General features: G+C 42.3%; 1 protein-coding gene and 1 long non-coding RNA gene across 2 annotated transcripts in view; one reads left to right on the forward strand and one right to left on the reverse strand.

Annotated features, from left to right (window-relative positions):
- Positions 1-24,966, reverse strand: part of CDYL2 (chromodomain Y like 2) — a 58,013-nt gene extending 33,047 nt beyond the window's left edge. The window contains exon 1 of the mRNA XM_080351905.1: positions 24,827-24,966. Coding sequence (XP_080208031.1) covers positions 24,827-24,850 — 24 coding nt within the window. The 5' untranslated portion in view covers positions 24,851-24,966. The remainder of the gene's footprint in view (positions 1-24,826) is intronic.
- Positions 24,967-25,913: 947 nt separating this feature from the next.
- LOC308045172 overlaps positions 25,914-27,321 on the forward strand; it is a 59,416-nt gene continuing 58,008 nt past the window's right edge. Inside the window, exon 1 of the long non-coding RNA XR_013922726.1 lies at positions 25,914-26,171. This is a non-coding gene — a long non-coding RNA (uncharacterized lncRNA). The remainder of the gene's footprint in view (positions 26,172-27,321) is intronic.

Raw genomic sequence — 27,321 nt, forward strand, 5'->3', positions numbered from 1 at the left:
CTGCCTGGGTTTACTGCTGATAGGTTGCACAGCCAACAGCTGTTCATTCTTAAATGTAATCATTTTGTAAAAAACATTTTAGCTTTTCATTTGGAAAGGAAGACAGTTTTCAAAGGTGCAAGAAAAGTGCACTGAAAAATGAAGATACTCTTTAGCAGGAGGTTAAGGTAATCTTGACAATGTTCTTTTTATGGAGGAAGGGCAGGATCTTTTCCTTTGTAGTCCACATTGAACTTGTGTCATCAAAAGAACTGTCATGCAATGTGGGGCAGAAATCCTTAAGGCTGCTCCTCTGGAAATGGTTTAAATCCCTTTCACTTACAAACATTAGTCAACACATTGAACACATTGTGGAAATCCAAAGAATGCAGGATTTATAATGTATTTTAAAGCATAATGATGTATCTCATTTAAAAAATCCCTGCTTGCTTTTGTACAGTAAATCAGTTCATTATTTTATTTCAGTGTTCATATTTCTTGAGGAAAGGAAAGCAAGAGGCAGGCCATACCAAATTCTTGATGTCCTTTAAGTTAAAAAGTGGTCAGATCTGAACACACTCTCTACGAACTTGCTGGCACAATTGATTTCAGAATGAATCTGCTCCAATGCTATCTAGAACATTTGAATTTGATGACAAATGCTTACTTTTATTTCAGTACTGAAGTACAGCTGGTAACTTTTACTATCCTGCTAAATTCATTTAGAACGTTATAGCGCACACTTTAAATTTAGAAAGAACAGATATTTCCCTGCTTTGTAGACCAACAAAGTAAAAGATAAATTCTGTTCCTATTTACTATCATAAGAAAGATTTAAAACCACAGCTAGTGTGTGCTGCTAATCTAGGAGAACTGAGACACGGCTGAAGTTTGCTTGAAGCAGAACTGTTCTTGCACAGTCTATTTCTGTGACAAGCACAGATGACTAAAAGATGAATGAGAAATCTAAATTCAAGAAGACAAAACATTTTACTAAGTTTTACAAAGAGCTGGCTGGTTTGGCCATGTGTGTGGCTCTCAGCTTTGCTAATACTGGGGATTTCTGCCTCAAATGTTTCTCTGCTGAATTTAATGGGATTCTCCAGAATTTTAGATCATCGGAGAGTATGTGTGTGGGAAATGTGTGTGTTTATCAGAAGAGTTCAGCACAACCTGGTAAGGACCCAATTCGGCCTCTGCTTCCTTCACAGTGCTCTAAGTCAGCGGAGTAATTCCCACTTAGATCCAAGTAAAATCAAAGTAGGAATCCCTGGGATTTAAACCATGAGGTTTTTTACTTGTGTTTTAAAAGCAGTTTATAGGAACAGGAGCAGGACCTGAGGAGACTTCTAAGCCAACCAGTGTTTATGTGGACACATCACAGTTCTTTCAGTACAACTGCCTGGAATTTGTTTAAAAGTACTCATGTTTCCAAACAGATGTGGAAATGTGTAAGCAGCAGTTAAAAAATAAAAACAGGATTATCACTAAGGTTGCTTTTCACCAACATTAAAGCAAGTCCAGAAATGCAGGAAGCAATTATTAATTTACATAAAAGCTTCACCTGATATGATTAGAAAAAATAATAATGCTGGTTTATGTTCATGCGCAGTTTTTTTTCCTTTACCTCATTCAGCTTATTTTAGTGTTCTGTTGTACAGCTCACTCAAGTCTTTTTCTCCACCATATGGACTTCAGGCAGATTCAATTTAAGGTCAGAACATCGGTTCAACACTTTTACGTCCATCCCAAAGCTTAGCCAGAAGTGACGATTCCACATTAAAAAATACAAAGGTCCGGCTATCATACAGTATAAATAAATATCTGAACTACTCTGCTGCGCTACCACTGACTCACTGCTTTACAAACGCTACTGGTACGACTGTCATAAAATAAGCCACATGTTCTCGTGTGGTACGTAGAAAAATATTTTCTTAGCCCTTTTGCAGTGAAGCGGTAAACTTGAGCACCAAGAGGGGAAAGCCTAGATTTTGAGGGAGCTGTTTGTCACTCGGTGTTTTCCATAGGTGCTGAGAACTTGGATTTCAGTCTAACCATGAGTTTCAGCTCTTCAGAGAGGCTTTGCCAGCTCCATGTGGCAACCGAGGAGAAAGGTCCGAGTGTGGCTTGCTGGCTTTGCAAAGCTTATGCACCAGAGAGATGAGAGACACCAGGAGGGTGCAGTGTGCTGGGAGTACAAAGTGATACTGGTCAGTCCAAGTGGCCATTTGTGCTGGTTCGGCTGGGATGGGGTTAATTCTCACAGGAAGCTGGGAGAGGTGAGTGAGCGACTGCGTGGTCCTGTTTGCTGTCTGGGAATAAACCGTGACACCATTGTACACCACACTCTTCTTACCAAAGTTTTTGAAGTGAATTTTGGTGATCTTTGAAAGAGGACAATGTCATAGCTTTGCAGACAATGTTGAGGAACGCAGCTTCCACTGAAATGATGGCTTGGTATAAGTTATATCTCTGTGTTGCAAAACAGGACAAATGGACAATTAAGTAGGTACTCCAAGATACAGGATGTGGAATAGCAATTTTTGAGTATGGTGTGAAGACTATCCAGTGACAGGATTTGTTTTCTAGCTGCTGTATACAGGGAGAGACAAGTATTTTTGAAGTGATCAATACATATTTGCCAGAGCAGCAAGCCAAGAAGAATTCCCAGCCTACAGGCCTGAACATGAAGGAGGATGGTACAATCTCCCCCGTCACTGAGACAGGAGGGAGAGGAAAATGAACTCTGTCCCTGTTATATTAATGGCTGGACAGGGATAAAGAGATGTCAGAAGGATAAATCATATATCCCTTTCATGTTTTCTATCCAAACTAGGATAGAAGGCTACTGGTTTGGAGCATCCATATAGCAAAGGTAGTAACCATCAAATCTGTGAATAATACCACGCAGGGATAAGTTTCAGAAGGGCTAAAAATAGATAACTTTGCACACTATAGAAGGTTGAGGGGTGATCCTCTGAGTGAAAAGCTGAAGTAGCAGTTTGTAAAGTAGAGAAAAAAGTCACGAAACACAAAGGTTTCTTTCAGAATTCAGAAGAATTCTTCATTTTCTTGGTTACACAAATGAAGCTGATGTGATGGCAGAATACAGAAATGAGCCAAAAAGAAAGGTAGAGCAGAAAAAAGGAATAAAGAAACATGCTTTAGGCAACTATAATGGCATGATAAGAGCACAGAATTTTATAAGTATCCAGGATACCACTGCAACATCACAGAAGAATGGTATGTAAAATTTCAAAAATTATCTGTGAAAGAGTAATTGTCAAAAAGGAAGAATAATACATCATTATCCCCTCAGAAACAGCATTCAGATGAGCAGGGTCAGTAGGCCAAGTTCTGGCCTCAATTATTGCATTGGTTTGCACTGCAGATTTAATCTGTGTTCGAGATCTGAATTCCGTCCAGTGTAAAACCAACTTACTGCTGGTGCCTGGAAGGAACCAGCTGTCTTACGGACAGCAGGACAGACAGCTCTGAAAGCTGTCAGCATTCATCAGACAGATGCATTTAAAATCATCTGAGAGTGCAGCTAGTTAGAAATCTGCATGTAAAACATGGGGACGGTGCTGTAAATGGGGAGGTGCAAAGGCATAAAGGCATATTCATTGATTTCACATGAGAGCGTGTTTTGGAGCAATTAGACGGACTCTGTGTGAGGATGTTTGCTGACAGTGGAGACGAAAGGCTCTAACACATCTGTGCTGTACAAATGTCTGCCTGAGTCAGACCGACTACGCTCCTGTAGCTCCTCCGGCAAGGGCAGAGTCCCCTGGGAGCTGCCGTCGGAGGAGCTGTGGTGGGGACAACCACGGTGACCCTTCTGCTGTCCTCAGGCCCCACATCCTCTTGAAAGCTCTTTGGCAACAGCTGCTCACCACTCCTTGACCTCAGCGAGTCTTGTTTCAGCCTTGGTAATTCACACAAGCCAAGGAAGTGTTAATTGATGAGTCCCGACTTCTTTTAGACTGTCATTATTCCTGATGATAGGGTTGCAGCCAAGTGCTGGCAGGACTTCCAGCTGCAGGGGTTGCTATGGGCTGGAATCCATTACTCCTTTCAGGGAGGTCCCCAGGAACACCACTGGGGTTTTTCTGGCGGAGAGGCACAGATCTTGCTCGAGATACCTGCCGGATTGCTCCAAGGGTCGTGGTGCGAGTGTGTGCCACGTCTCCATGCTTATGGCTATCTTCTCTTTTTGTTGATAGGTGATGCAGATGTATCGAGCGTCAGGGTGAGACTGGAACTCTGATGAAGCCGAGGAACCATTTAGAAATGTCTGTGCTCGAAGCAGTATTGAATATGTAAGTAGTGAATATATTACTGGGGGAATTTTCCATGTATTTGTTAGTCAGATTCCTAACTTGGCGGTTGTGTTAATACTTCAGCTGCTCCTGGATGCATTTACAGCAATGATGTGGCAAAGGGCTTTGTTCCATGTGCTCCTGTAGAATGGGCCACTATATTTTTATAAATGTAGGGTTTCTGAGATGTATTCCCTACATTTGTCTCACTGGGATTAGTCTGGTTATGTTGTCTCGGTGGCGCTGTGCCAGCTGTGGAAGGCTGCAGCTGTCTGCTTGCTATTAATTGAGGGTTAGTGCAGACACCAACATACACTGGTGCTCCAACACCCATACGCTTTTCCAGGTACTTTATGAATGGATGCTTAAATTCATGCTTTAAGATAAGAAACCTCTGAGTCACATATAGTACTAAGATCCCACTTGCAAATGGTTTATGAAATTGCAAAAAGGAGTTTTAACAAATGGCTAATAAGTTGTTAGAGACTCTTGCAAATCTCACACCTAATTAGTCTTCTAATAAACTTCTGATGTTCTCGCGGTCATCTCTACCACAAACTACACATACAGTTAAATGCCGGAACAGATGTTCAGAGAGGCTGTGGAACATCCATTCTTAGAGACACTCAGAACTTGAAAGAACAAAACACTGAGTAACTTAATTAAGTTGGTGCTGCATTAAGCAAGGGGTTGGATCAGATGATCTCCAAAAGTGCCTTCCAACCTCCACTATTCTATGATTCTACGATACATAAATCTTACCCAAAAGATTTACTAATAATTTACTAATACTTTATTAATTCTTTTCCACTTGGAGAAGCAGCTCCATTTAGAAAACTGAGTTCTATGCAAACTGTAGAAGTGGGTGTATGAACTAACTCAGTTAAACTGAGTTTAGATTCAGCAGGCAGCTGGAAGGGAGTTTCCCACAAGCAGCTCTGAACTCCCTTGTGTCCTGGACCTGATACCATCAGGGTTTGCTGACTTGCAGGTCATACGGCAAGAGTGGTCTACTCAGAGATGTACAAGGGACAGATGGGTCAGAGGAGAAAGCTCAGCTGATCGCAAGGTTAAAAAGGTTTTCTTAGTCATTACATGGGCACTTTTTAATCCTGAGATCCATTGTGGAGTAATTATTGCGTTTTCAGTGTTTCTATGAACATTCAGTATTTACAGTATAAGCAGAACAAGGGGTGTGCTAAGCTGGGGTGTGAACGTACAGTGTGGTCCATGATAGCAGCTACGTATTTGCTCTTCATCCCAAATGAGGGAATTAGCGGCAGCTTCCTCCTCATTTTCATGTGCCTTATCTGAAAAGAGCATCCTCTCTCTAAAGTGATTTCAGACCTTGTTTGAAAACGGGAAAGGTGCATTGAAATAATTGTTATGTGTAGCAGTCTACAAAATGAAAATTTTGATGAAGCAAATCTGTTTTGAAGCCTAGTGAGCAATACAAAAATAGGAAAAGCCAACAGAATAACTTGTGCGCCATATCTGCATTTAGTATTGGTACTAGCTACTGCTTGTATAATATTTAGCGGTTTTGTAGTAGATTATGCAGTGTAACGTCCTCACAAGACCAAAGGGTTCCTTGCATACTTGAGAGGGGTAAGAGACTCATAAAATGACATTGTTGGGAAAAAGAACAGACCTGGGTTAGATGGCTCTGGAATTACATAAGGAATTTCTGAACACACATCGACCTGTCTTTTCCACCAAAGAGCAGTTGTGTACAAAAGTGTTTGTAGAAAAAATAACCTAGAAATAAAGAGTAACACTCGTGATGGAGGAGTGTTATATTCTTACTACTTCAACAGAAATAAATATTGATAAATATTGGGGAAAGTATTGCTCTTATTATGCTTGCCAGCTATAGCCTAATGAAGGAACATAAACCTCATCCTTTTGGAATATTTTCAGGAATATTAACTAAACTTGGTAAATTATCTAAAATGCAACTAAACTTGCCTCTAGATAAGACGAAAAAAGTATTTTATATTGTGATGTTTTGAAGATTTGAAGATGATACTCACATGGTTAAAGTTTCTAGTTTAATTCCAAGGAAACAAGGTGGTCACAAAAGGATTTTAACAAACTGACAGTTTGTTGTTACATAATAAAAAAATTTCCCTAGAGAGTTTGTATTTCCCCAATTACTACTCTGAAAGGTTATTTTCATAGTTACAAAGCACCGTGCCAATCTATCCTACTAAATGGATACTAATGATCATTACTGTTATTTAACAGCAGAACAGGAGCTCGGAGCAGGGAGCACTTTCCTTTAATACGTCGTGTGCCGTAATGTTTTCCTTGTTCCGAAAATTAAATGGTCAGAATATGTTAATCACAAAATCTAGTACAGGGTGTCTGCCAGAGCGGTGCTAACAACTGCTCAGTGTGCCCCAAAGACAAAGATGTTAGTTTGCAGTATAAAAATTGGGCGTTATTCTAGAAGAGACCTTTCCCTTGGCTGCTGGATGTCCCAGGCAGCGGTCAGAACCCACCCTGCGCAGCACAAGGCAAATCCAACACCAGCCGGACCGTATGCTGCATTAGCTTGGCCATTTCTGCCTTGTTGATTCTGTGAATGCGCACAGTTACAAACAGCGCAGGCTTTAAAAGGCAAGTTCACATTGGTGAATTACTTTCAAAGGCAATGTGAGCTACTTTATAACACCCGTAAGGATATATGCCAGTTAGGTGACAGCCACTGGCGAAAAATGAATGGGGAACGTTCTTCAGTTCCTCTCTAAGTGGCTGGAAAGTCTCTTCTGAAAGTGACAGGAAGGGAGAGCAAAGTGTATCAATCACCACTACATCTCTACATTTTGTTGGATATTTTTCTTACTCAGATGAGCACTCTGAAGTGTTTAGTAACCTCCTCTGCTGGCCATATAACATGAAATCATTTTCAGTCAAGATAACAAAAACGTCTGAAATCTTTCCTCTTACAATTGTTTGCTGACGTACTTTCTGATTTTTTTTAAAACCCTTCATAATACCATACATCTTAACACCGGAGAGTCCTGTCCAAGTTAATCAATAAGCCACTTGAGTTTTGTGTAAGGAACATAATTGCATTTTTTCTTCAACGTAAAAATTTGACTTCAGGTTTTTTTACGGTACATACTCAGAGAGCAAAGAGATTTTTCAAGCTCTCTTGTACCCCAGTTTGTATATTAGGATTTTGATTCTTTCCCCTGACTAGTTACAGGATTTTTAAGTCAGCAACACAAAATCTAATTATGTAAGTAATCACTCAATGAACGGCATCCTGTGATAATCTAAATATGCTATACGCACAGTGAGAAAATTTATAATTCTAAATTTATAATAATTTATAATTCTAAATTTATTCCTGTCTGAAATAGCTTATTTGTAACTGTTTAAAGTAATGAAAATTTCTGCTGCATGAGAGTGATATGTGCTGTATGTAGTTCATTCACACACTACAACTCATTCTTCAACAGGTGGCCACCACGCGTTTCTTAGAACTCCAAGTTTATAACCACCGTTTAAAATAAAGGGCTAATAATGTCCTGTTCATCAGATGTTCTAATAATAATGGTGAAAGAGACTCAGCATGTTTGAGCTTGAGCTTTCTAGGATTTCATGTGTTTATTGTGTAGTACAATCTAAAAATGAAACACATGAAACTATTAAAAACTTTTGGGGATGTAGGGTATTGATAATGTTTTGAAAAAACCTACCGATCTACAGTAGGTTTTATACACCACAGCACTGAAGAATTACCAAAGGCACTGCCATTCGAGAGGAACGATGTTCCCTTTCAGTGCCGTGGCCCCAACTTGACTATTTAACTGTTGTGGCTTTACCTACAGGCTCCCAGATTCACAGATCTGGAGGCCAGCAGGGGCAGTTCTACCCAATTCTGCCTCTTTTGGGTGACACAAGAATGTGTTCCATTCAGCAGTTCCACATCAGGTCCCAAATTCTGATTTAGTTAAACAACATCTATTAGAAAATCTTCATACTTTAATTTGAAGTGTTTCACAGAAAGTACACCATTGCTCTTAGTGAATCTTTCATGTGCTATAAATAAAATGCTATAACTTTAATGTGAAAAAGTGCATCTCATTTCTAATTTACGATGGGTAAACTTCCAGCCACTGATACCTTTTATATCTCTGCTAGATAATTTCATTTTCCAGACCTTAAATCCTGCAAAGTGGTTTGCAGCTAACTGAACAGATGGTCTCCATAGTTCCTTAAGTTTTGTAAAATTTGGGTGCTAATGTGATGTCTCTGTCTAAAATTTTGTAGCTGCTTCAGAAGCCATATTGTAAAATTTCATCTGGAGCGTTAGGGTTCATCACTTGTGTTCCAAGTTCAAATTCACATTATTTCACATAATTTTGAGGAAGAACATTTTTATGAAGTGCAGGACTATAATAACCACATTCACCAGATCAATATAAGTCACCTATTTTCTTTGTTTTATTGCTTAGAAAAATAATGCATCTCTTAAAGATGGCACAATTTTGACTAAAGAAAATGGAAAAACTAAATGTGAGGAAGATGTGCAGTGTTCAGTTCTGTGCTCCCGTTTTATTCCTGCTATGCCAAAAGTTTATTACTTATTATCTTAAATCTGTACGCATGTGTTCAGTCATATGGACAAAGAGAACACTTTTTCCCTGTGCTATACTGGGTCATTGCATACAACTATATCATTACCCACATCTGTCTACAAACTGTTTTACATCCACATAAACCTGCACCCTTTTGAAAACAGGACAACAAAATCCTCATTTGTGAAAATTTGAGTGCTGAATATTTATTTGGAATCATAATACTACGTAAGTGCAAAACCTTACAGAGAAGTCATATATGAAAGTTGCATTCTCAGTGTTTGGGTTTTTTGAAAGCACATGCTATAAATTAAAAAATACTAGGTAAACAAACCAGAACACTTTAGGAATGTTCTGAAAGCGGGCACATAAAGCACTCATCAGAGTTTAAATACTTTGAGGTTACTGGTTTGTATTTCTTTTTACCATAGTAAAGTACATTCAAGTCTGTCCAAAGATTACTATCCTTTGGATACATGTGCTTGAAAATAAGAAAGGGGTTGGTTTTGCTGACCTGAGAGACCATTGACAAAGCACAAGTCATTCACCATAAGAGGTGTTGTGGGAAATGAAGAAGTACCAGCATTTTCTTCTCAACCTCAAACTTATTCACTAGTTTGTTGAGACTGCTGGGGTACCTAAAAGAAGTGCTGTCACTTCAGAGCAGACAGCAAACCAAAAATGATGTGATTTTCTCAAACGAAATCCATGACTAGTGAGCCAATTTCTACCAAAATAACCCAGTTCTGCATTTCAAAGAGCAAGGAACTCGGTGGGGTGGATTCAGTTGGTCCTTTGCATTAGTGGGGCCTGAGCTCCCTGGTCCAGGGAGTACTGATGAGATTTTCATTCACTGATGAAAGTCCATTAGCTGCACTTCCCTGTCCTTGTAAGACTTTCGTAGCCTACATGAAGACTGTACATCTTGAGCTTAATTTTAAAGCCAAATTTCTGTGGACTCAGCTGTGGCCAACCCGCCTCACCTTCCAGGCTTCCCTATGGGTGAGGAGGGCAGAGAGAGACAGGGGGGCTGGGGCTGCCAGGCGCTTCCCAAAGCCAAGGAAATTCCAACAGCAGCACAAAGGGACGGGTTGGGATGGATGGGATGGGATGGGATGGATGGGAGGGGATGGGATGGGAAAAGCGCAGAGCAGGGCTGAGCACAGAGGAAGCGCCTTAGAGCATTCAGATGAGAACAAGTGGTTTGGGGTCAGAAAGGATCTTGAAATCACTGTATGTGTTGCCTAAATATGTCCCCACTGGTGAGGAAAGTGACTGCCTTATCCATATGTTGCATGGGAGATGTTCTGCTTTCCTGAGCTACACATAGCCAAAAATGAGCAGCACAGATTTATCGTAAGGACAGGTACAGCCACCCTGTTGGATTCTAAGATGCTTTTGTTTTCCTGAAAGAGAGCCACAAGCTTTTGCACCACGAGCATTCTGCAAAGTTGTGAATATTTTCACTTAAGGGCCACATGCTAAGGTATTTTTTGGTTTTAGATACCTGAAAACCTTTTCAAAAGCCTTGATTAAAAAGGAAGAGAAACACAGCTTTACCAAATAGTAAGATAACATCTGGGTTTTTAATATACATAAATTACGTTCCTGTAAGTGACAGCAGAACCTAGCACATCAGGCATTACCCTTCCCTTATCATCAGAGTCAGAAACTATAGATTATGTCTTGGTAGACGTCACAAAGCATTATACCACGGGTACCTTCTGATATGTTATTGAAACAGTGCTATACTCATAGCTATGCACAACCGAATCTCTCCAGCACTGTGACCAGCAAGGTCAACTCGGTTAGCTGAAGTTCTGTTTTTTAAATTACTTTTATAAAAATATTTAGCCCTAGGGTTTTTAATTTTCTTGGTATATCTACCATTTTTCTCAGCTTTTCATATTAAAGCACACTGAAATAATTTTATAAAAGTAACTTTTTAGTTTTTGAGTGTTCCAAAGTAGACTGTCCAAGAATACATAATCTACAATACAATGTTCGTTAATAAAACTGTACTGTAGCGAGAAAATAGGTGTGATGATAGCACTTTTCTTTTAGAATTATACTGGTTCATCACCCTGAGTCATTTTCAGGTTTCTATGGTGAACATTCTTTCTGCAGAGGAGGCCTGTGTGTTTGCTGGCTGAGTCTTTCCTCCAGTGCATTCTCAGTCCTAAACCACTATGGGAGGTGGGTGTTAAAAATCCTTTCCAGGAGTAACCTTTAAGTTCAGGAGGCGGGAATCCTGCTCGTTGTAAAAGCCAGTGTGATCCAGACACCCCTTTCTTTTGGTGACACTGGTTACATGGCATGGCTGACAGTGAGGAGGAGTCGATAGCCATGACCATAGAATTAATAACTTAGGAGATCTCCTTCCATCCTGCTTTGCTAAAAGTGAGATAAATGGTGCTGCAATGAATTTTGCCCTTTGAAGGTCAGTGTCCGTACTGCACATGAAACAAATCCTTGCCATTCATGTTTTAGAAGAACAATATTAACATTCATAAACGTTTCAGCTTTAACCATGTGATGAGCTTGGTTAACAAAAAAGCCGACTCTTTCTCTTCTGTGAATACTTATTTCACAAACAAATCAGTTTGTTTCTACATCAGTATGGACCTCCTGGACTTCTGGGAAGGTCTGCGAACATGGGGACCTGGGCGGTGGAAGCCATTTGCTGTACAATGTCATTTCAGCTTGGTTCAGAGAGGTCTGATCAACTCGATGCTGAAACCAGCTGCTAAAGCGGGTGAGCTACTTGCGCTCAGGTTGCTGATGTTGCTGAAACTGGTGCAGCGCACAACTGCTGCCGTTTTGTAGAGCTCGACAGTGTCCACGGCTCTGAAGTCAGACCGAGAGCGCTGCTTTGCACAACTGAGAACTCCAAAGAAACGCTCAGTCCTATAGAGGATCTATTAAGCTCATTAAAATAACATCCAGCCCTAAATGAGCCACAGCTTTACATTCTCTCTGTTGTGGCTCTCGAAACTCAGAGAGTGTGATTCCCTCACACAATAGCAGCGAGAAGCCACAGATCGAAAGCAGCTGCCACCATGTTTGCAAAGGGGAACGTGCTCTGCACAGCCTGCAGTTTCTGTCCCAGACGGGCTGCAGCTACTGGTTTACCCCATTCGGAGATGGCTCTGTTTGAGTCAGAGGTTCAAGTAACCTTCTCAGAAACAGAGCTAAAGACCAGTCACTTCAAAAGACACAAAACACCCAAACTGACTGAGAACAGCACTGGTTCATCCTCTGTCCCCCTCAGTGACACTGTATCTGGCACTGCAAAGCCCTATTACACCACTGTGTCATCAGACAGGGAATGAAAAGGTAGGTCTTGCTATCAGTTTTTCTGTGAGATCTACAGCTTATCACGCAGTTCCTCTGCTAACCCCGAGGCTTCCTACTCAAGTGCTTTCCAAATCTTGAATAAGTGATATATCAAATACTAAATATCTGTAGGCAATCCCCAGCTATCCTCTCGGTGCCTGTAAAAGCGTATGCATTTAAATACACATCTCAAACACATCTTTGTGATTCTCAGTACTAAACAACATCCTCAGTGTGTAACCCTGCACTTTGAAAGATCAACTGCCATTAGACTAAAACTTTTGATGGCCGGAGATGCTTGTGATCTTGGAATGGCTGCCTTTTGGTGGCAACAGGAGCAACAGCAGCTGGACATGAAGAAAGATGTTTAGGGAAAGTTCCATTAGAGCTGTTCCAAGCTGCACAAAAATGTTGTCCTTGGTTTGTGAACTGTACTTCGGACACATATCTTGAAATGGGCTGTATAACAGCAATGTAGATTGCATATCCAAGAGTAGTTTACACATCTTAATTGATCAGTAAGCAAGATGTTTTCCCTGTATACTAAATAGGCTCCAAGAGCAGCAGTTAATAGCATGGAAGGAAAACTGCATCATTCATGGTACATGCAGAAGGTCCAGTTTGTGTGAAAGACCTGCCTTTGTCTTCTAAACACAGCAGGCTGTCAGTGGTATGTGATAGGAGTGGATGAAGCACAAAAAGTAACAGCAGCATAGTTGCGGAACAATTCAAATCACAGCCCACAGTGGCCTGTCAATAAGTGGTAACCACGCACACACTGCAATACTTGATACCCCTAAGAGTGAGAAATGTGGTATCCCTGGCATTCACTAGAAATACTGTAAGTAATGTCGTGTCAGAAAGCCAAAGCGTAGGATGGTTAAACAATGCAGGAAAAAAAATCTGCCATCCTTTGTGGTGCTCATGACAAAGTGAGAGGACGTGTTATTCAACTGGGAGAAACAGCAGTCTGCCATCAATTCGTCTTGCAATTCCGTGAAGCTTTCCGAGGCAGCGAGGACAACAGTTCATACAAGATTACGAACTACAACAGGCAGTCCACATGTTGAGCCATGCCGTTCTTCGACAAAAGTGCATTCTATCAGTGTAATGAAAGATTGACGAGAATAGTAATCCAAAGCTTGCGATGTGTACGATGAAAAAAAAACAGAGGGTGTCTTCCCTGGAGCTTGGAATTTTTGTTATCTTGATCCACTTGATAAATGCCATACAACGTACTGTTTGCATAGGCCTTAGTCAGCAGGGAGGGATGACAAGGCCACCTTGGCACTCCTGCTTTCATCTGTCGCCTGATACAAGTGCACGTCAGGGCATGGCGAGGCACTGAAAGTCATTCACAGCTGGTGAGGTGGCAGCGGGGATGACGGTGGGAGGTGGGGAATGAATGGTCTGAATGGTCCTTGGCCAAGGACACGGAGGGACAGAACCATCCGATGCTCCTCAGCTGCCGCCAGGTCCCGCAGGCAGCCTGATGCTGTGTTTGAACTTCAGCGCCCCTCCAGGTACTAACGCATCGGTATTATGTACAAAACAGCAGGTTCTAAGCCAAAGGGGAGTCTGAGGAAGGAGCTGATCCGCATCCCCTGGGCTCCAAAGGCATCGCTGAGCCCTCTGATGCCAAACAGTTTTGCTCAGAGACCCACGATTCCCACAGTTAATTGACAATCACTGTTCTTGACACCAAGAAACAAATAAAACGCAGCAGTGAGAAGGCCACAGAAGGTGGCCAAGGGCCTCACCCTTTTTATTGTATTAAGAAACATGAGTGTTTCTGTGGGTGTAAAGTAAAAGAGCTGCTATTACCTTGGTATATGTAAAAATACATTATCAAACAGCTTTCTCTGGGGTTTCTGTTGCATCTTTTGTGTATCATCAGTGCCCAGATGCTCAGGGCTTCTGTTGTCCATAAAGACATTATCAGGCCATAAAGGTAAGTAATGGAAACATTCAATGTTACTAAATTTTGCAGTCTGGATTGTCTATTTTTTATTTAATTGCGTGTCTCACACTCCGTTTTTATATATATAAAGACAGAAAAGCAGTCATCTTGCATTTCAACTGAAAAAAAACCCCAAAAAGTTCAGCTTTTCTGCTGCCAAAGAGCTGAAGCTGGTAACTATTGCTGCTCTCAGTCTCCTGTTACTTTTAGCACTGTTTCCATACTAAGGTGTATTTTGCTGACTATACAAATACTGCATACTACTATGTATTCATCTGCATATTAGGCACATAATAGCAACTAGTTGGATAAAACATTGTCAAGCTCCTCATCACCTCTAACACCCCCTTTTCTGGCTGTTACAGTGCATCAGTTCTGATATTTCCACACAGAAGAAAATGATGAACCAGTGGTAATGTTTAATTTCATAAGAGCTGAAGCGGCTTTTCAACTTTTCCACATTTTTGGATTGTGAAAAGCCTGGGTTTGTGCACCCAGACTATGACAGTCTTGCTTCCAGTTGCTGCAGCTGAATCACAAAGTTTTAATTGCCCCTCATCAGTATTTATTCCTTTAAGAACTTCCAGGTTTTTTCCCCTGGAGTCATGCGAAGGCATTTTAGTACATAAATGCTGTTTTCCCTGTAATTCCTAGTACGTAATTTGGGATCCTTAAAGTCTCCATCCTCCTCCCTGTATGGATTTTGATATTTGAGTCATATTCTTATTTAATTTGGAGCTATACTGTTGTGTCATGCCATTGCTGAACCCAAAAGGTTGCGACTTCCTCTGAGATAAGTTCTATCACTTCTCATCAAAGTTCCTCTCATGCTGTGTCATCCTAAATTCATGCATTCGCGTTCACACTGGAGTCTGCTATTCCTCCCTTACATTAATCACCAAAAACCTTGTGATCGAGATCTTTGCAGTCTAAGAGTCTCAGAATCCATGTATGAGCCCAGTAAGCATTACTGTGCATTTTCTTTTCATGTGGACTGTATTCAGCAGGAATTCCGCAGCAATTTTCCTGCCAGATTTCTTGTGCTAAAACACCTGAAACCTATTGCAAAAAGATTTCTGAAAGACAAATTCATCGGATGTATTAATGTGATAATGTGATTTTCTATTTTGCAAAACAGTCCCTTCTCCAAAAAAGGAAATGATTCAACGGTTTCAAAAATATTTTTAGAGCAACCTTCCAACTGCGTAACATTTAAAGGAAAGTCTATTAGCATAGTCAAACAAATTTTACAAAGTAGCCTTTTAAAAAACTAGGGAATGTCACACTTCATTTTGTAACATCTCTCTTAGTGATAAGACTAACGAGATACACGAGCAAAGCTCTCCCCTTCATCTGACGTCTGAGAAGAGTTTACACTCCCAGGGCTCATTGCAGTGACTGCAAAGTGATGGCAAAAAAAGTTAATTTTCCTATCTATGAAAGAATTTGACAAGCTGAGCTCATCAGTTAGAAATTCGGCTGTTTATATTTCAATATATTAGTAGCCACCATTTCTGGAAAAAAAACCCCAAGAAAATAGCAACTCGAAGGGTTTGTTAAAAGATAGTGGCTTCTTAATGTATAATTAGGTAAAGCCTTTACGGATTTATATATGTGTATTAACAACCCTGTACAGCATTAAGGAAGCCTGCAAAGAGCACTGAAAAATGTAAATACAGAAAAGTTGTGAATAAACAGTTTTAGATGCTGAAATGTTTTTCTCATAGAAGTAGGAGAAAGCTTGTTTTGTTCATCAGAAACATTACATTGATACAGTTTTCTAATTACACTGACTTGATCATCTGCCTCATTCCATGCGTTTACTCAAATGTATTCTAGTTTATCCCTTTTACCCCAGTTATTAGCCAGAGCTACGGCCCTGAGCCAAAACTTCATTTTTATTATGCATGTTTGATTCAATGTTACTTCATCACCTCCTCCCTTCTACTCTTTTGTTTGCTTCTACCACCTGTTGCATCTTGTTGGAAGTCTAGACTGTGAGGTCTCTAAAACACAGACTGAATTTTCTGTTGGAACCCGAACCCACTATTCGGATTTATCCCTGCGTTTGCAAGGATGCTAATTGACAATGATTAGCAATTAGAATACCAGAATACAACTTGTAAGGCGAGCATGTTTGTGATCTCTGCAGACTGTATCAACATCTTAGTCAATACCTATGTTTGTTTAATGACTGTAGTAAGTACAAAACTAAGAACTGCCATATGAGGTCAGACTAAAGGTCCATTTAGTTCAACATGTTGTATATTCCAACAGAAATTAGTACTGGATGCTTACAAAACAGCATCTGTAGAGTAAGTGCTGCCCTTGCTCTACCCTCCTGACTTCTGGCCATTAGCAGTTTAAAGATTTTTTTTGTGCAGAAAGGTATGAAGGGACCTATCCTCCAAGAAGCTGTTTTACCATTCTTTGAAACCATTTTCAGTTCTGACTTCCACAACATCCCATGGCAATGAGTTCCAAGATTTCAATCCCGTGAAGAAGTGCTTCCTTTGTCTCACTCATTTGCCTAATGATTTCGTTAGCTGCGTGCCTTTTCTTGCGCAATGACAAGTAACATTCATCGCTGAATTAACTCATCATCCCTCATTTGTCTTTTCCATACCATTCATATCTTCCTCGATCACTTCCAATTGTCATTAGGTGTCTTCTCTGGCAGCCGTTCCATGCTGTGAAACATCCCGTTTGCCGTTCTCTGCATCACTCCCAGTCCTGTTTTCTTGAAGCGGGTGCGGTGCTGCAGATGTGGAAGCGCAGTGCTATTCCCCATCATCCTCAACTGCTTTTTAATAACACCCCAAATTCTGTTTGCCCGAGGTTTACCTCTGATTAGCAGCAGGTCCCATGGACCAGACACCCATTAGGAGCTAGAACACGTTTTCTGGTTTGGTTGCACCTGAAGGGAGGGCGGTCACTGCTCTCCACGACAGTTTGGTGATGCAAACCGAGGTGTGGTAACTGGGGATCACAGGGAGATTCACTTCAAAAGCACGCACCTGATCCAAATTAAAATACTCATGTAGACACACCCAGAAAGTTTCCAACAGTGATTCCGAGATCACTCCTGAATAGTAACGGCTTCCTCAGGGCTCATTGTTATGCATGTATAGTCAGGATTATCTTTCTTTTGATCATTAGCTTGCATTTATAAACACTGTATTTCAGCTGCTCTCATCCAGCTCTTCACTGTCAACCTATCTCTTGACAATGCTAATAATAATCTATAAGTTATCAGCATTAAATGTGATTATTTTCAAATAAGTGATGATTCTGTTGTCCAACACAGGTCCCAGTACTGATGTTTGGACACTCTGCCATAACGACCCTTTGTTGCTTCCTCTCTGTGAACCAGGGAGTCGAAGTGATGACGGACCCTTCTGGACCACAGGGTTGTTTCAGCAGCTGCTCCTGGGGGACCTTACCAGCAGGTTTTTTTAAAATCCATGTACCCCAACCAGAGCCTTTCTTGTCCACGTATTGACTGGAAGTTCTATGAGATGTGACTTTCCTCTAAAAACTTACGTTAACTCTTCTCCAAACCAAGACATGTTCACATACAACTGCTGACTCTATTTCTTTTTATAGGTGCTGCTAATTTGCCTGCAATGGAGCTCAGACTTTGTGGTGTGTAGTCCCCTGTATCCCTTCCTAATCCACTGAGTGCTGAGCACATGTAAATGATCACATTATTATAAGATTATTTCAAATAAACCCCATAAAATCTCAATAAATGGAGCGAAGTGCCTTATGGCAGAAAATCTCATTGCTCTGGTTTGTCCCTCTGGAGGAATGGGCTGCAATTTTGTGGGTGGTCAGTTATAAATCTAGCAAAGCCCAAACGGGGCAACTGTGATTTTCAAATAGAAGTGTCTTTCTGGCAGATGTTTTCAACACAGGTTTTGTTTTAGTGTTCACTTGCAGTCTACTGATCATGCTGCTACTCTTCACAGTTTGACACGAGTCAACCTATTTCCCCTTCTCTGCTAAGCCACAACAAGAATCATCTTTTCCTATACAGGTCAATCATATTAACTTATTGTGAAAGTCTTTAGAGACCTGATAGATTGGTAACAATAGTTTATATTATAATTTATGAGATAGTATTGAAATAGTATGGGAATCTACATTTTCTCTATGTTAATAGAAGAAAACAGAATCAAGTGCATTTCCTGTCAGCTTGGCAATGTTACCCGTCTAAAGTTTTGATAACAAACAAGGAATGCAACATTGTTATTCAACAGGCCACAGGGATGACTTTCCTTTTGTCAAAGACAGAATATTCTTACTTGCAGGAATGTAAAGCAATTCAGCATTCACACACCCCACTACTAGTTACCCTACGTTGCAAATATTTCATTTTAAATTGTCTGATACATTATATTGTTCTAATAATTTAAACACAAGGAAAAGCTAACTACTTATTTTTTTTTTTCCCAGTACCAGAAATTGTCTGAAAAATCTATGGGTAAGGAGGAACAACAAAAAGGGATCGCACTGATGAAAATGTACATAGCCAAGAAACCGCAATACTGCTAAAAGTCAAATGAATGGACAAAGAAATGCTATTTACAGCATAGCTGGCCATCACAATTACTCCATTGATTAAAAAAAATAATCACCCAATTTCTTTCAATATTATACCACACTTAAATTTTGCCATTATTTGAACTGCCTATCTCTAAATATTTTAATTTTCAGAAAGAATTACTAAACAATGAGTTTATTGCTGGATTTTAACTTTGAATCAAAGACCAACCCAAAGGAAAGCACTGTATTTGTCATTCAGAAAGCATTACAAAAATTGATGTCATTTTAATCTTCGGATATGTAGGAACACCGAACCTGGGTAAGGAAGGGAAGGTGGGAAAATCTTCACTCGTGTGTTCAAGCTTTAGAGAGTGATACGGAGTATGTTTTCAGTAGCCTTCCAAGCTGGAGTATATGTGTATCTTGAGATAAATTACATTTGATCCAGATAAAACACTTCATCAAGATTGTAACAAAATGGCAACATGCGTAAGAAATCCATTGGTGTTCAGTATCCCAAAATATGCCAAGCAGTTTACAATGTAATGAGGAAGCTGGAGTAGTGGTGACGACTGACGCTGTAGGTAAACAACACAGTCATTATGTGCATTGTAATGTTCCACATGCGGCTCGACGCTGGAATTTCTTAGTAAGATAATGAATATTGCCAGAGTTACTCAGTTACAGTTTTGAAACTCACTCGGTATCTTTAATTTAGAAAACTACGAGACCTCAGGTTAACTCTTTGTTATATGCTTCATAGCTCAGTTTAATCTATTGTCCAGATGACTGCCCAGTGCAGCATCAAAGAATTCTGTCTGTGCCGCAAATCACACCAGTTCGGAACAGAGTCCCGAAAACTTTCATCGGGCAGCAAGATTTTCTAGATAGATTGCTGCTGAGGGTAAGACAGCTCACAGGTTACCTTACTTTGAGGAGATGTCTTCTAAAAGCTGATTTTCATAGTAGATCAATGACGATGTATAGAGAAATAGCTGATTCTTCAACATAGGTGTTAGTAAAGTTTTTCCATTAAAAATTAAGGTGTTACTTAAAAGGTGAACAGTGCTCCGCTAGGGGAACGAGCCTGTGTTCCTGAAGCCAGCGCTGCACCCACAGCTCACCATTCTACAGGAGCAGGTGCTAAACTCGGTTCTATATCCCTCAGATTCTGTCTCAAGTCCCTGTTTTCTGGTTGTGAAATGAGTCTTGTTTCTTCATCACAGAGCTGTTATATCAATAAAGAGGTTGATTTAAGTTGAGAAATAATAACATTTACCTAAATACACCATCTTATTGTCTTAGAAGATACGTGTGAAATACTTTCAAAGTAGATTTCAGCTTTCCGGTTCAATAAGCAGGTTTAAGTATGTGTCTCTCCTAAAGTGACTCCATTGCAAGAGATGCAAAAGATGGAGAGCCGCAACGCTCAAAAACTTGCATTTCCTCGCTTTGTAAAACAAAGCTTATTTTTGAAGCTCTGCCTCTGCAGACCAAGCCTCACACCCAACAGCTCAGCCATGTTCTCTGCGATTAGCGTGTCTCCACATGTCAAAGATCCAGCAGGGCAAATGGGGCCATTGTTATCTTCGAGTTTTGACTTTGCTGGTACCTGAGTGCAGGTATAAACGGGAGATGTTGTAACTCATCTGGGAACGCGTTATCTTTCTGCTGGATCACGTAAGCTAAAATAAACTGCAGCTCATTCTTACACAGCTGCATAAACACACCAAGATTTAATTGAAACTTGTCGCTATGGTGGACAAACCTCCTATCCATGGACATTGCATCATTTTGGTGAGAAGATGCCATTTTTTTTAATACATCCATTTTCCACAAAGACCAACACTTCAATGCAAAAACTCCTAAGTTTTAAAGACTGTTTTTATTATTGTAATCCAGAAATATATGCATGTGACAGTCCCCTTCAGCGATTTAGCTATAATCTTTAGATCACTTACCTAAAGTGTTGTAATATAACTTGACACAATGTTAAAATAAGACTTTAGATTTCAACATTATCATCCCTGAATGTCTAATTGTGTTCATTATATACAAATCCCCAAAATATTACATTAAAAAAAGCAAAGTCAGCTTCATGAGCATTTCTATGATACTGACTCATATATTCATCAATAGACTGGAATTTTATTGTAGCAAATGGGATGCTCTCTGCTAGGACAAACCAAGTTCAGTGCACTGTTCATGTTGAATTGTTTTCCCCTCTAAAGCCATCTCATATACTTTTAATACCAGAGCCTCTGTGAAAGAACTGCTTGGTTTCAGATAATGAGAACTAAATTGTACATAGAAAATACATAATAATACTTCAAATTACTGACAATATTAACGTGAGTATACAAACTTGGTATTTAAGAGGCAATACATTACCCTTTCTGTTTGTTACCAAAATTAACGAGGATTTCCCATCTATCCATCCAACAGTGTATTTGAGTCACAAAGCAAACTAGGGCTGCCTTACTGAAGGCCACTGTGAATACCCTTTTGTCAAGTCCTTTATTTTCAGTTTGTTATTTCTAAGGAATATGCACATAATTCTTTAATATTTAACAGGTTACCTCTTATGAGAAAGAGGGGGGGGGGGAGGGGAAAGAACGTTCCATGACACTTTTTCCACCTCAGAAAAGCTTGAAGTCACAAGCACATGAAAGTCAAGCAAAGCCAAAGTAGTACTTTAAATAGTCTGAGAATTACAGTAAAATATACATAGCATTCCTGACTGTTAAAGGAAATAACCACCAACAATACAAAAAAAATTTCTAAATAAAACTTCAGAACCAACACCTATCTTCTACCATATAATGGAAGTAACTCTCTTTTGATGTAAAGTGTCTTGGTTCTAACACACAAATCTAGAACTGACTACCAGTAAACACTGAATACCCAATGGGTGTTCTTTTGCTTCTAAAATTAATCAGTACCTGTTTTACAGCCCTAAAAGACATATAATAGGAAGTATTTCAGGTGATTAGAAGCCATTTCTAACTAGAAAAAGGCACCTAGTTAACCAAACACTGTGGTTACTTTGTGATCTTATTTTGCTTCAATATAAGTATATTAATTGAATTTAAGTTTAAAAGGCTGAAGAGCCTTTTAAAATAACACAACAGTAGAGCATGAACTGACATGATAAGTATACACATTTATTTCCAAAACTTAAAATCTTAGACTTAAGTTTCTTGAGTGCCACCAAAGTATGAAAAGTCAATACAGGTAATGCACACTGTGCTTTTTAATGTGCTTTACCATGGCTCCAAGATCATCATTGGCTTTAACAAAAATAATTTTGCAGCCAGTATTAAACACTCCCAATTGCAGAGGTAATTATTATCTTTTTTGCTAAAATTCAGTAAGAATCCTGGAAGGGCTCAGATATTACTAATGGAATCAAATGGGAATCAGGAGTGTAGTTTAACTTTGGAATGTCACCATAAGCCCCAAATTATTTATTTACACCAATAGCCCCAATGTATTTCAAGCTCAAATCCTGAAACTGTTTAATGGTCATCCTGCCATCCATGTTTTTACTTGTTCAGCAGGACACAAAAGAATGATCTATCCAAGCAAGAATGGAGGTGTCAGCTCTGAAGGCACAAAGCGCTTCATCTCACATGCGAACTGGTGTGGGACTTCACGGCTGTAAGAGCTTCTTCCTGATGAGTCCCTTTGATGCGGTTGGTTTTCTGGGACAGGAAGGAGCAGGGAGGCAAAGCTGAGTCGTTTTTAAAATGAAGCTACTACCATCTACACACTTGCTACCTGCTAGACATACGCAATCTTCAGCTTTCTAGACATTTCTTCTGACCTCCATCACGGAGAACTTCCTAGTGGAGACGCAAAATGTAGATGGATTGATCATGGAAGCCTTGCACATACTTTTTCCCACAGGTCCGACACATGGATGAAGATTTTACACCACAACCAGCTGAGAAGGTGCATATTCCAAACACCTCACACAACAAGGAATGAATAGCCATCTTCCACTTACCTATTCTGGTGGATACAATTCTTCCATATTATAGAAGGATAAGCAACAGTAGTTCAAATGGAGTAACAAAGAAAGGAAGCGACTCAGAGGCTTTGCACCACGGTACTAACAATTCACATTCATCCATGCAACTGCCTGCAAAGTGACTGGGCCTCAAATGGGCTGTAAACTGGGTGATGTCTGCTCTCCCACCAACACCTCCATGCCAGGTCACCACTTGAGCTGCAACACTCAATCGCCACGCTGTAGTACTCAATGCACAGCCCACATCCAACTGCTAAACATCGTTGTCTTGTAATAACATAAAGATCACAATAAAGCAGAATTTTTTAATGATGAGTAGGAGCTACACCAGCATGGCTACCATCAGCCTAAGAGGTACTAGTTTTATTTCTTTCCAGAACTAATCCAAACATCGGAAGAAAACTTAGACAAGACCAGGCAAAGATCCTCTACACATCCTAGAAGTTACTAATACAAAATTTTATCACTAACTTTTTTGTGTCAAAGTTTTTCTTCACAGAACTCCCACTGGCTACGCCAGAGTCACACCAATACAGCTGACATGCAGTATCCTTAAAACTGCAATGTAATATGACAGATACCACAAAATGATGGGGAAAAGGTCAATGACACTATTCAAATCATCATGTACTTCCAATAATTTAACACCACGTAGGAGACCGTATATGCTGTTAACTTCAAAGGAAATCTGTGTCCCACTTGGCAAAATAGAATCTTACTAGAGCTATGTCATTGCGTAACTATGACCTTTGTTAAAGACCATGACAAAGTAAAAACTGTTCTACATGAAACCCACCAGATCCTCCACTTCTTGCACGTAAGACCCTACAGTTGATCATCAAGATCATCAACCCAAGATTAAGTCCAACCATGTGCAAAGAACCGCAGAGGCAATTCCACACTCAAGCACACCCTGATGGTTGAGCAGTGCCTAATCATGGGCACACAGCTCCAACTGGAAGCTGATCGCTTCTGCCCTCGCCCTTGCGCTGTGCGCCCCAGACAACCACAACACAAACGGCCATTTCACCAGGAAACTGCTCCAGAGCAAGGACTGGTGTAGGACGTCCAGTCTTGTTGGGCATTTTCGATGTCAGACTTCCACCCTGCTTCCACTTACTGGAGCCGGATATGTAAAACACCTGGGTCCAGTCTTTCTAATTTTTAATTTCTGCTTTCTCCCTTCTTCTTCTCTGGCACAAGAGTGGCTAGACTTGTTCTCGGCTCGGGCATTAGAACTGGGTGCCCGAGGTCAAAATTTGGCTGGCTCTCACCGACCGCCTGCCAGCTCCTCTTCCTCTCCCTCCCCCGATCCGAACCCGGGTGGCCGTCGCCCGGCGCATCCCCGCCGTCCGCTGCGCCCGGGGGGCACCGCATGCCGGGCTGCGGGGGGCCCGCCGCCGCCTCCCGCCCCACCTCGCACCCTGGGCCCGTCGGAGCGGGGCCCCCGCCAAACTTTGCAGCCCGCCGAGGTGCTGGGGGCGCAGCGCGGCCCCCCCGGCCCGGCCGCCGCCCCCGCAGCACCCCGGGCGTGAGGTGAAGCAACCTGGCGCCGGCTCCTGCACTTTGCACAGCGGGCGCAGAGCCGCCTCCATCCCTGCGCCTCCCGGCAGCGCTAAGGCGCATTTTTTCGCACTAATCTGCACATTCAGCACGTCCAGAGCGCCTATGACTTTACCTGGACTTTCTCCACTCTCCGGGCTCATCACACTGCGATCGCCTCCCCATCCTACCGCTAACTCTCGCTCTCCTTCACTCCTTCCTCCTTCTCTCTTGCAAGGCCTGCTAAGATCAAGCCCGATGGAAAGTAGAGAGAGAAAGAGAAAGAGAGAGGCAGAGGGAAGGGAGGGGAGCCGCTCCATCCCTCCCTCCCCCCCCCGCCGAAACACACGCCAGCCCTTTTCCCCCCACCCCAGCCCTTCCCTTGGCGATTTCCTCCGCTCTTCGGCAACTACGAGGGCTCCGCGGAGCGGCTCCCGAACGCGCCACCGCTGCCCTCGGCGGCGCCCCGGCCGGCGCCCCCCCCGCCGCCCTCCCGCCCCGCGGCCCCCGCTACCTCGTAAAGGTCCCCTGAAGCCATGCTGGGTTGCGGGACTGGGCTCCTCCGCGCCGTCTCCCTCTCTCCACCTCTCCCGCTCCCCCACTCGCTCTCTCTGTTGAGTAAACTGTGTTTTGCAGAATGACAGGCTTTGGGGCTGGCTGTGCGCAGAATCAGAGGCGAGGAGAGGCAGAGGCAGGCGGCGGGGCTGGCGTAACGAGCAGCAGCTCGGGCGCACAGCGCCGGGAGCCGCGTCTCCCCCGCGGCGGCGGGGCCGGCGCCCCCCCCCCCCTTCACCTCACCCCGCCCGCCGCCACCCTCCCCACCCCCGGGGGGAACGGGGACCGGGACGGGTCCCCCTGCGCCCTTCGGCAGGGAAAGTCCCGGGGCCGCTCGGAGGGCGGCCTCCTCTTCTTCCCCCCACCCTCCCCGAGCCGGGAGCGCTTCAAACTCTTTCCGCGGCCAAAATAAATAAATAAAAGAATTAAATTTTTTAAAAAGGGGGGGGAAGGAGCGGCCGCGCGGCGGGGAGGGCCGCGGCGCCCGCCCAAGGTCACCGCGGGGAGAGGCGGGCGCGGGGCCGGTCCCCGCCGGCGGCCTCGGGCGGCCCTGCCGGCCACCTTCCCGCCCCCTCGGCGCCGCATGGCCGCCCCACCCAGCCCATGGCCATCGCCGAGGAAATGGAGGTGGCGGGATCCCTCCTGTGAGCCCCCCGAGGAGGGGCAGCCTGGGGAGCATGGCGGGTTTTGGGGCCACCTCTCTCTGCCACTGGCACCCACCCGCCGCCCGGCGTGGAGAGGCCTCTCCCACTCCCTTGCAGCCATTTTGCAAATTAGCCAGACCTCTCCAGGAAATGGAAGCCACTGACCTCCCGCCACCTGGTCTTCACGTGGAGGCACCGGCCAGCGTTTTGAGGCCTCTGTAGGATGCGGAGGCGGCAGAGCCGGCTGGTCCTTTCCTCTGAGGAAAAGGCCCGTGGCCGCTGGTGTCCGCACACAGCCGCCACCTGAGGGAGGGATCCCAGTGAAGATGGCGCCAAGCAAGCCGGGCAGCATCTTCACCTCTTGCCTGCCTTTATCCTCCATGACAGCCGAAAGCCTGCTGCTCGCAGATCTGCAGGTTGAAGAGGTCTTCTCACACCAACTTGGCTGTGAGTGAAGATGAACTAGCTCATCGTGAGAGGAAGCCCCGCTTTCCACCAGCCGTCATGGAATCTTGAGGAGACAGGAGCTGTTGCGCAACAAAGGGCCCTTAGCGCGAAGCCATGGACGCCGTGAAGCAACGGTCTGGGCTTCTGTGGAGACTGCTTGAGTATCGAGTCATGTTCCTGCAGCTTCACGCTCTGAAGGATTTGATTCTCCAGGTAAAGTGTTGAGCGTCCTCTTGATATTATCGCTCTTGATACAAAAGAGTGCCGTTAGGGTTTGCTCTGAGCTGTTCTTCACACCTTGGCTTCGGAGCCAGCTGCTGTAGTTGGTACCGGCTTTTAGACCCCATGTTCTCGTAGCCGACCTCAGGTAGTCTTTCCCCAGGAGTCTGGGTGCAGTGTGTGTGCTGCGCACTTTGGCTTTGTCGTGGCCGTGGCTTTTGTTCGTCTTCATTGTCTTGACATTTAACATCTGTTTATTTCAGTCCTTGGTGTAACCTTGCGCTCTACATTAATGTGGGACATGGCACTGCCCAGACTATTATATGAGGGGCAGATTGGAGCTGGTTATTGACTATAATACAGTAAGTCTCGGCATGGTTAATAAATGTCGCTTGTATTGAGCACTGCATTATTTTTGAAATTTCATGTATGACCAAAAATCCCAGCATGGTCCAAGTGAGGTGAAGCCAAAGACTCTTCCAACAGAAAAGATTCCTGTTTGAAATATTGATATTGAGTATTTTGTCACCTTTTATCATGAAAGTAGGAAATAATGCATGCACATCAAGCTCTGGATTGACCCCATCTCCTGAACTGTGAATATTACCTCTGGTGATTATGAACTTGCCAGCTAACCAGTTTAGTATTGATTTACAGTTCAATAAAAACTGTCTTATGGTAGTTTGGAGCTCAAAGATGTTTATGGTTTGTGTGGTCTGCTGCGTGGTGTGATAATGTTGAATTCCTAAGGACAAACCACTCTGCTTACATAAAAAGTAACTTCTTTTTTAGCTTAACTGAAGTAACTAGAGGGTTGTTCTCAGCTTTCCAATTTGCCAGCCATATTTGGTTTGTTGGGATTTGATATTTGAAGAGTAAAATGTTGAAAGGATTAAGAAATACTGTCAACTACCCCTGCCTTTAGCAATCTTAGTGCACTGAAAATGTCATAGTTCCCAAGAAATGCATTACTTAATAATCAAACCCCATGGTTTCTTCTTGATAAATCAATTATTTTATTGTAAAGTGAAATTTATTGTTTACAGTAGCAAATCAGCTCTTTGGGGTCCTCATTGAGCAGAATATTCCATCGATAAATAGATACTTTAATACATTCATTTTCAAAGTCTTTTGTTACACCTAC

Source organism: Nesoenas mayeri (assembly GCF_963082525.1).
Source record: "Nesoenas mayeri genome assembly, chromosome: 12".
Lineage (NCBI taxonomy): Eukaryota > Metazoa > Chordata > Aves > Columbiformes > Columbidae > Nesoenas > Nesoenas mayeri.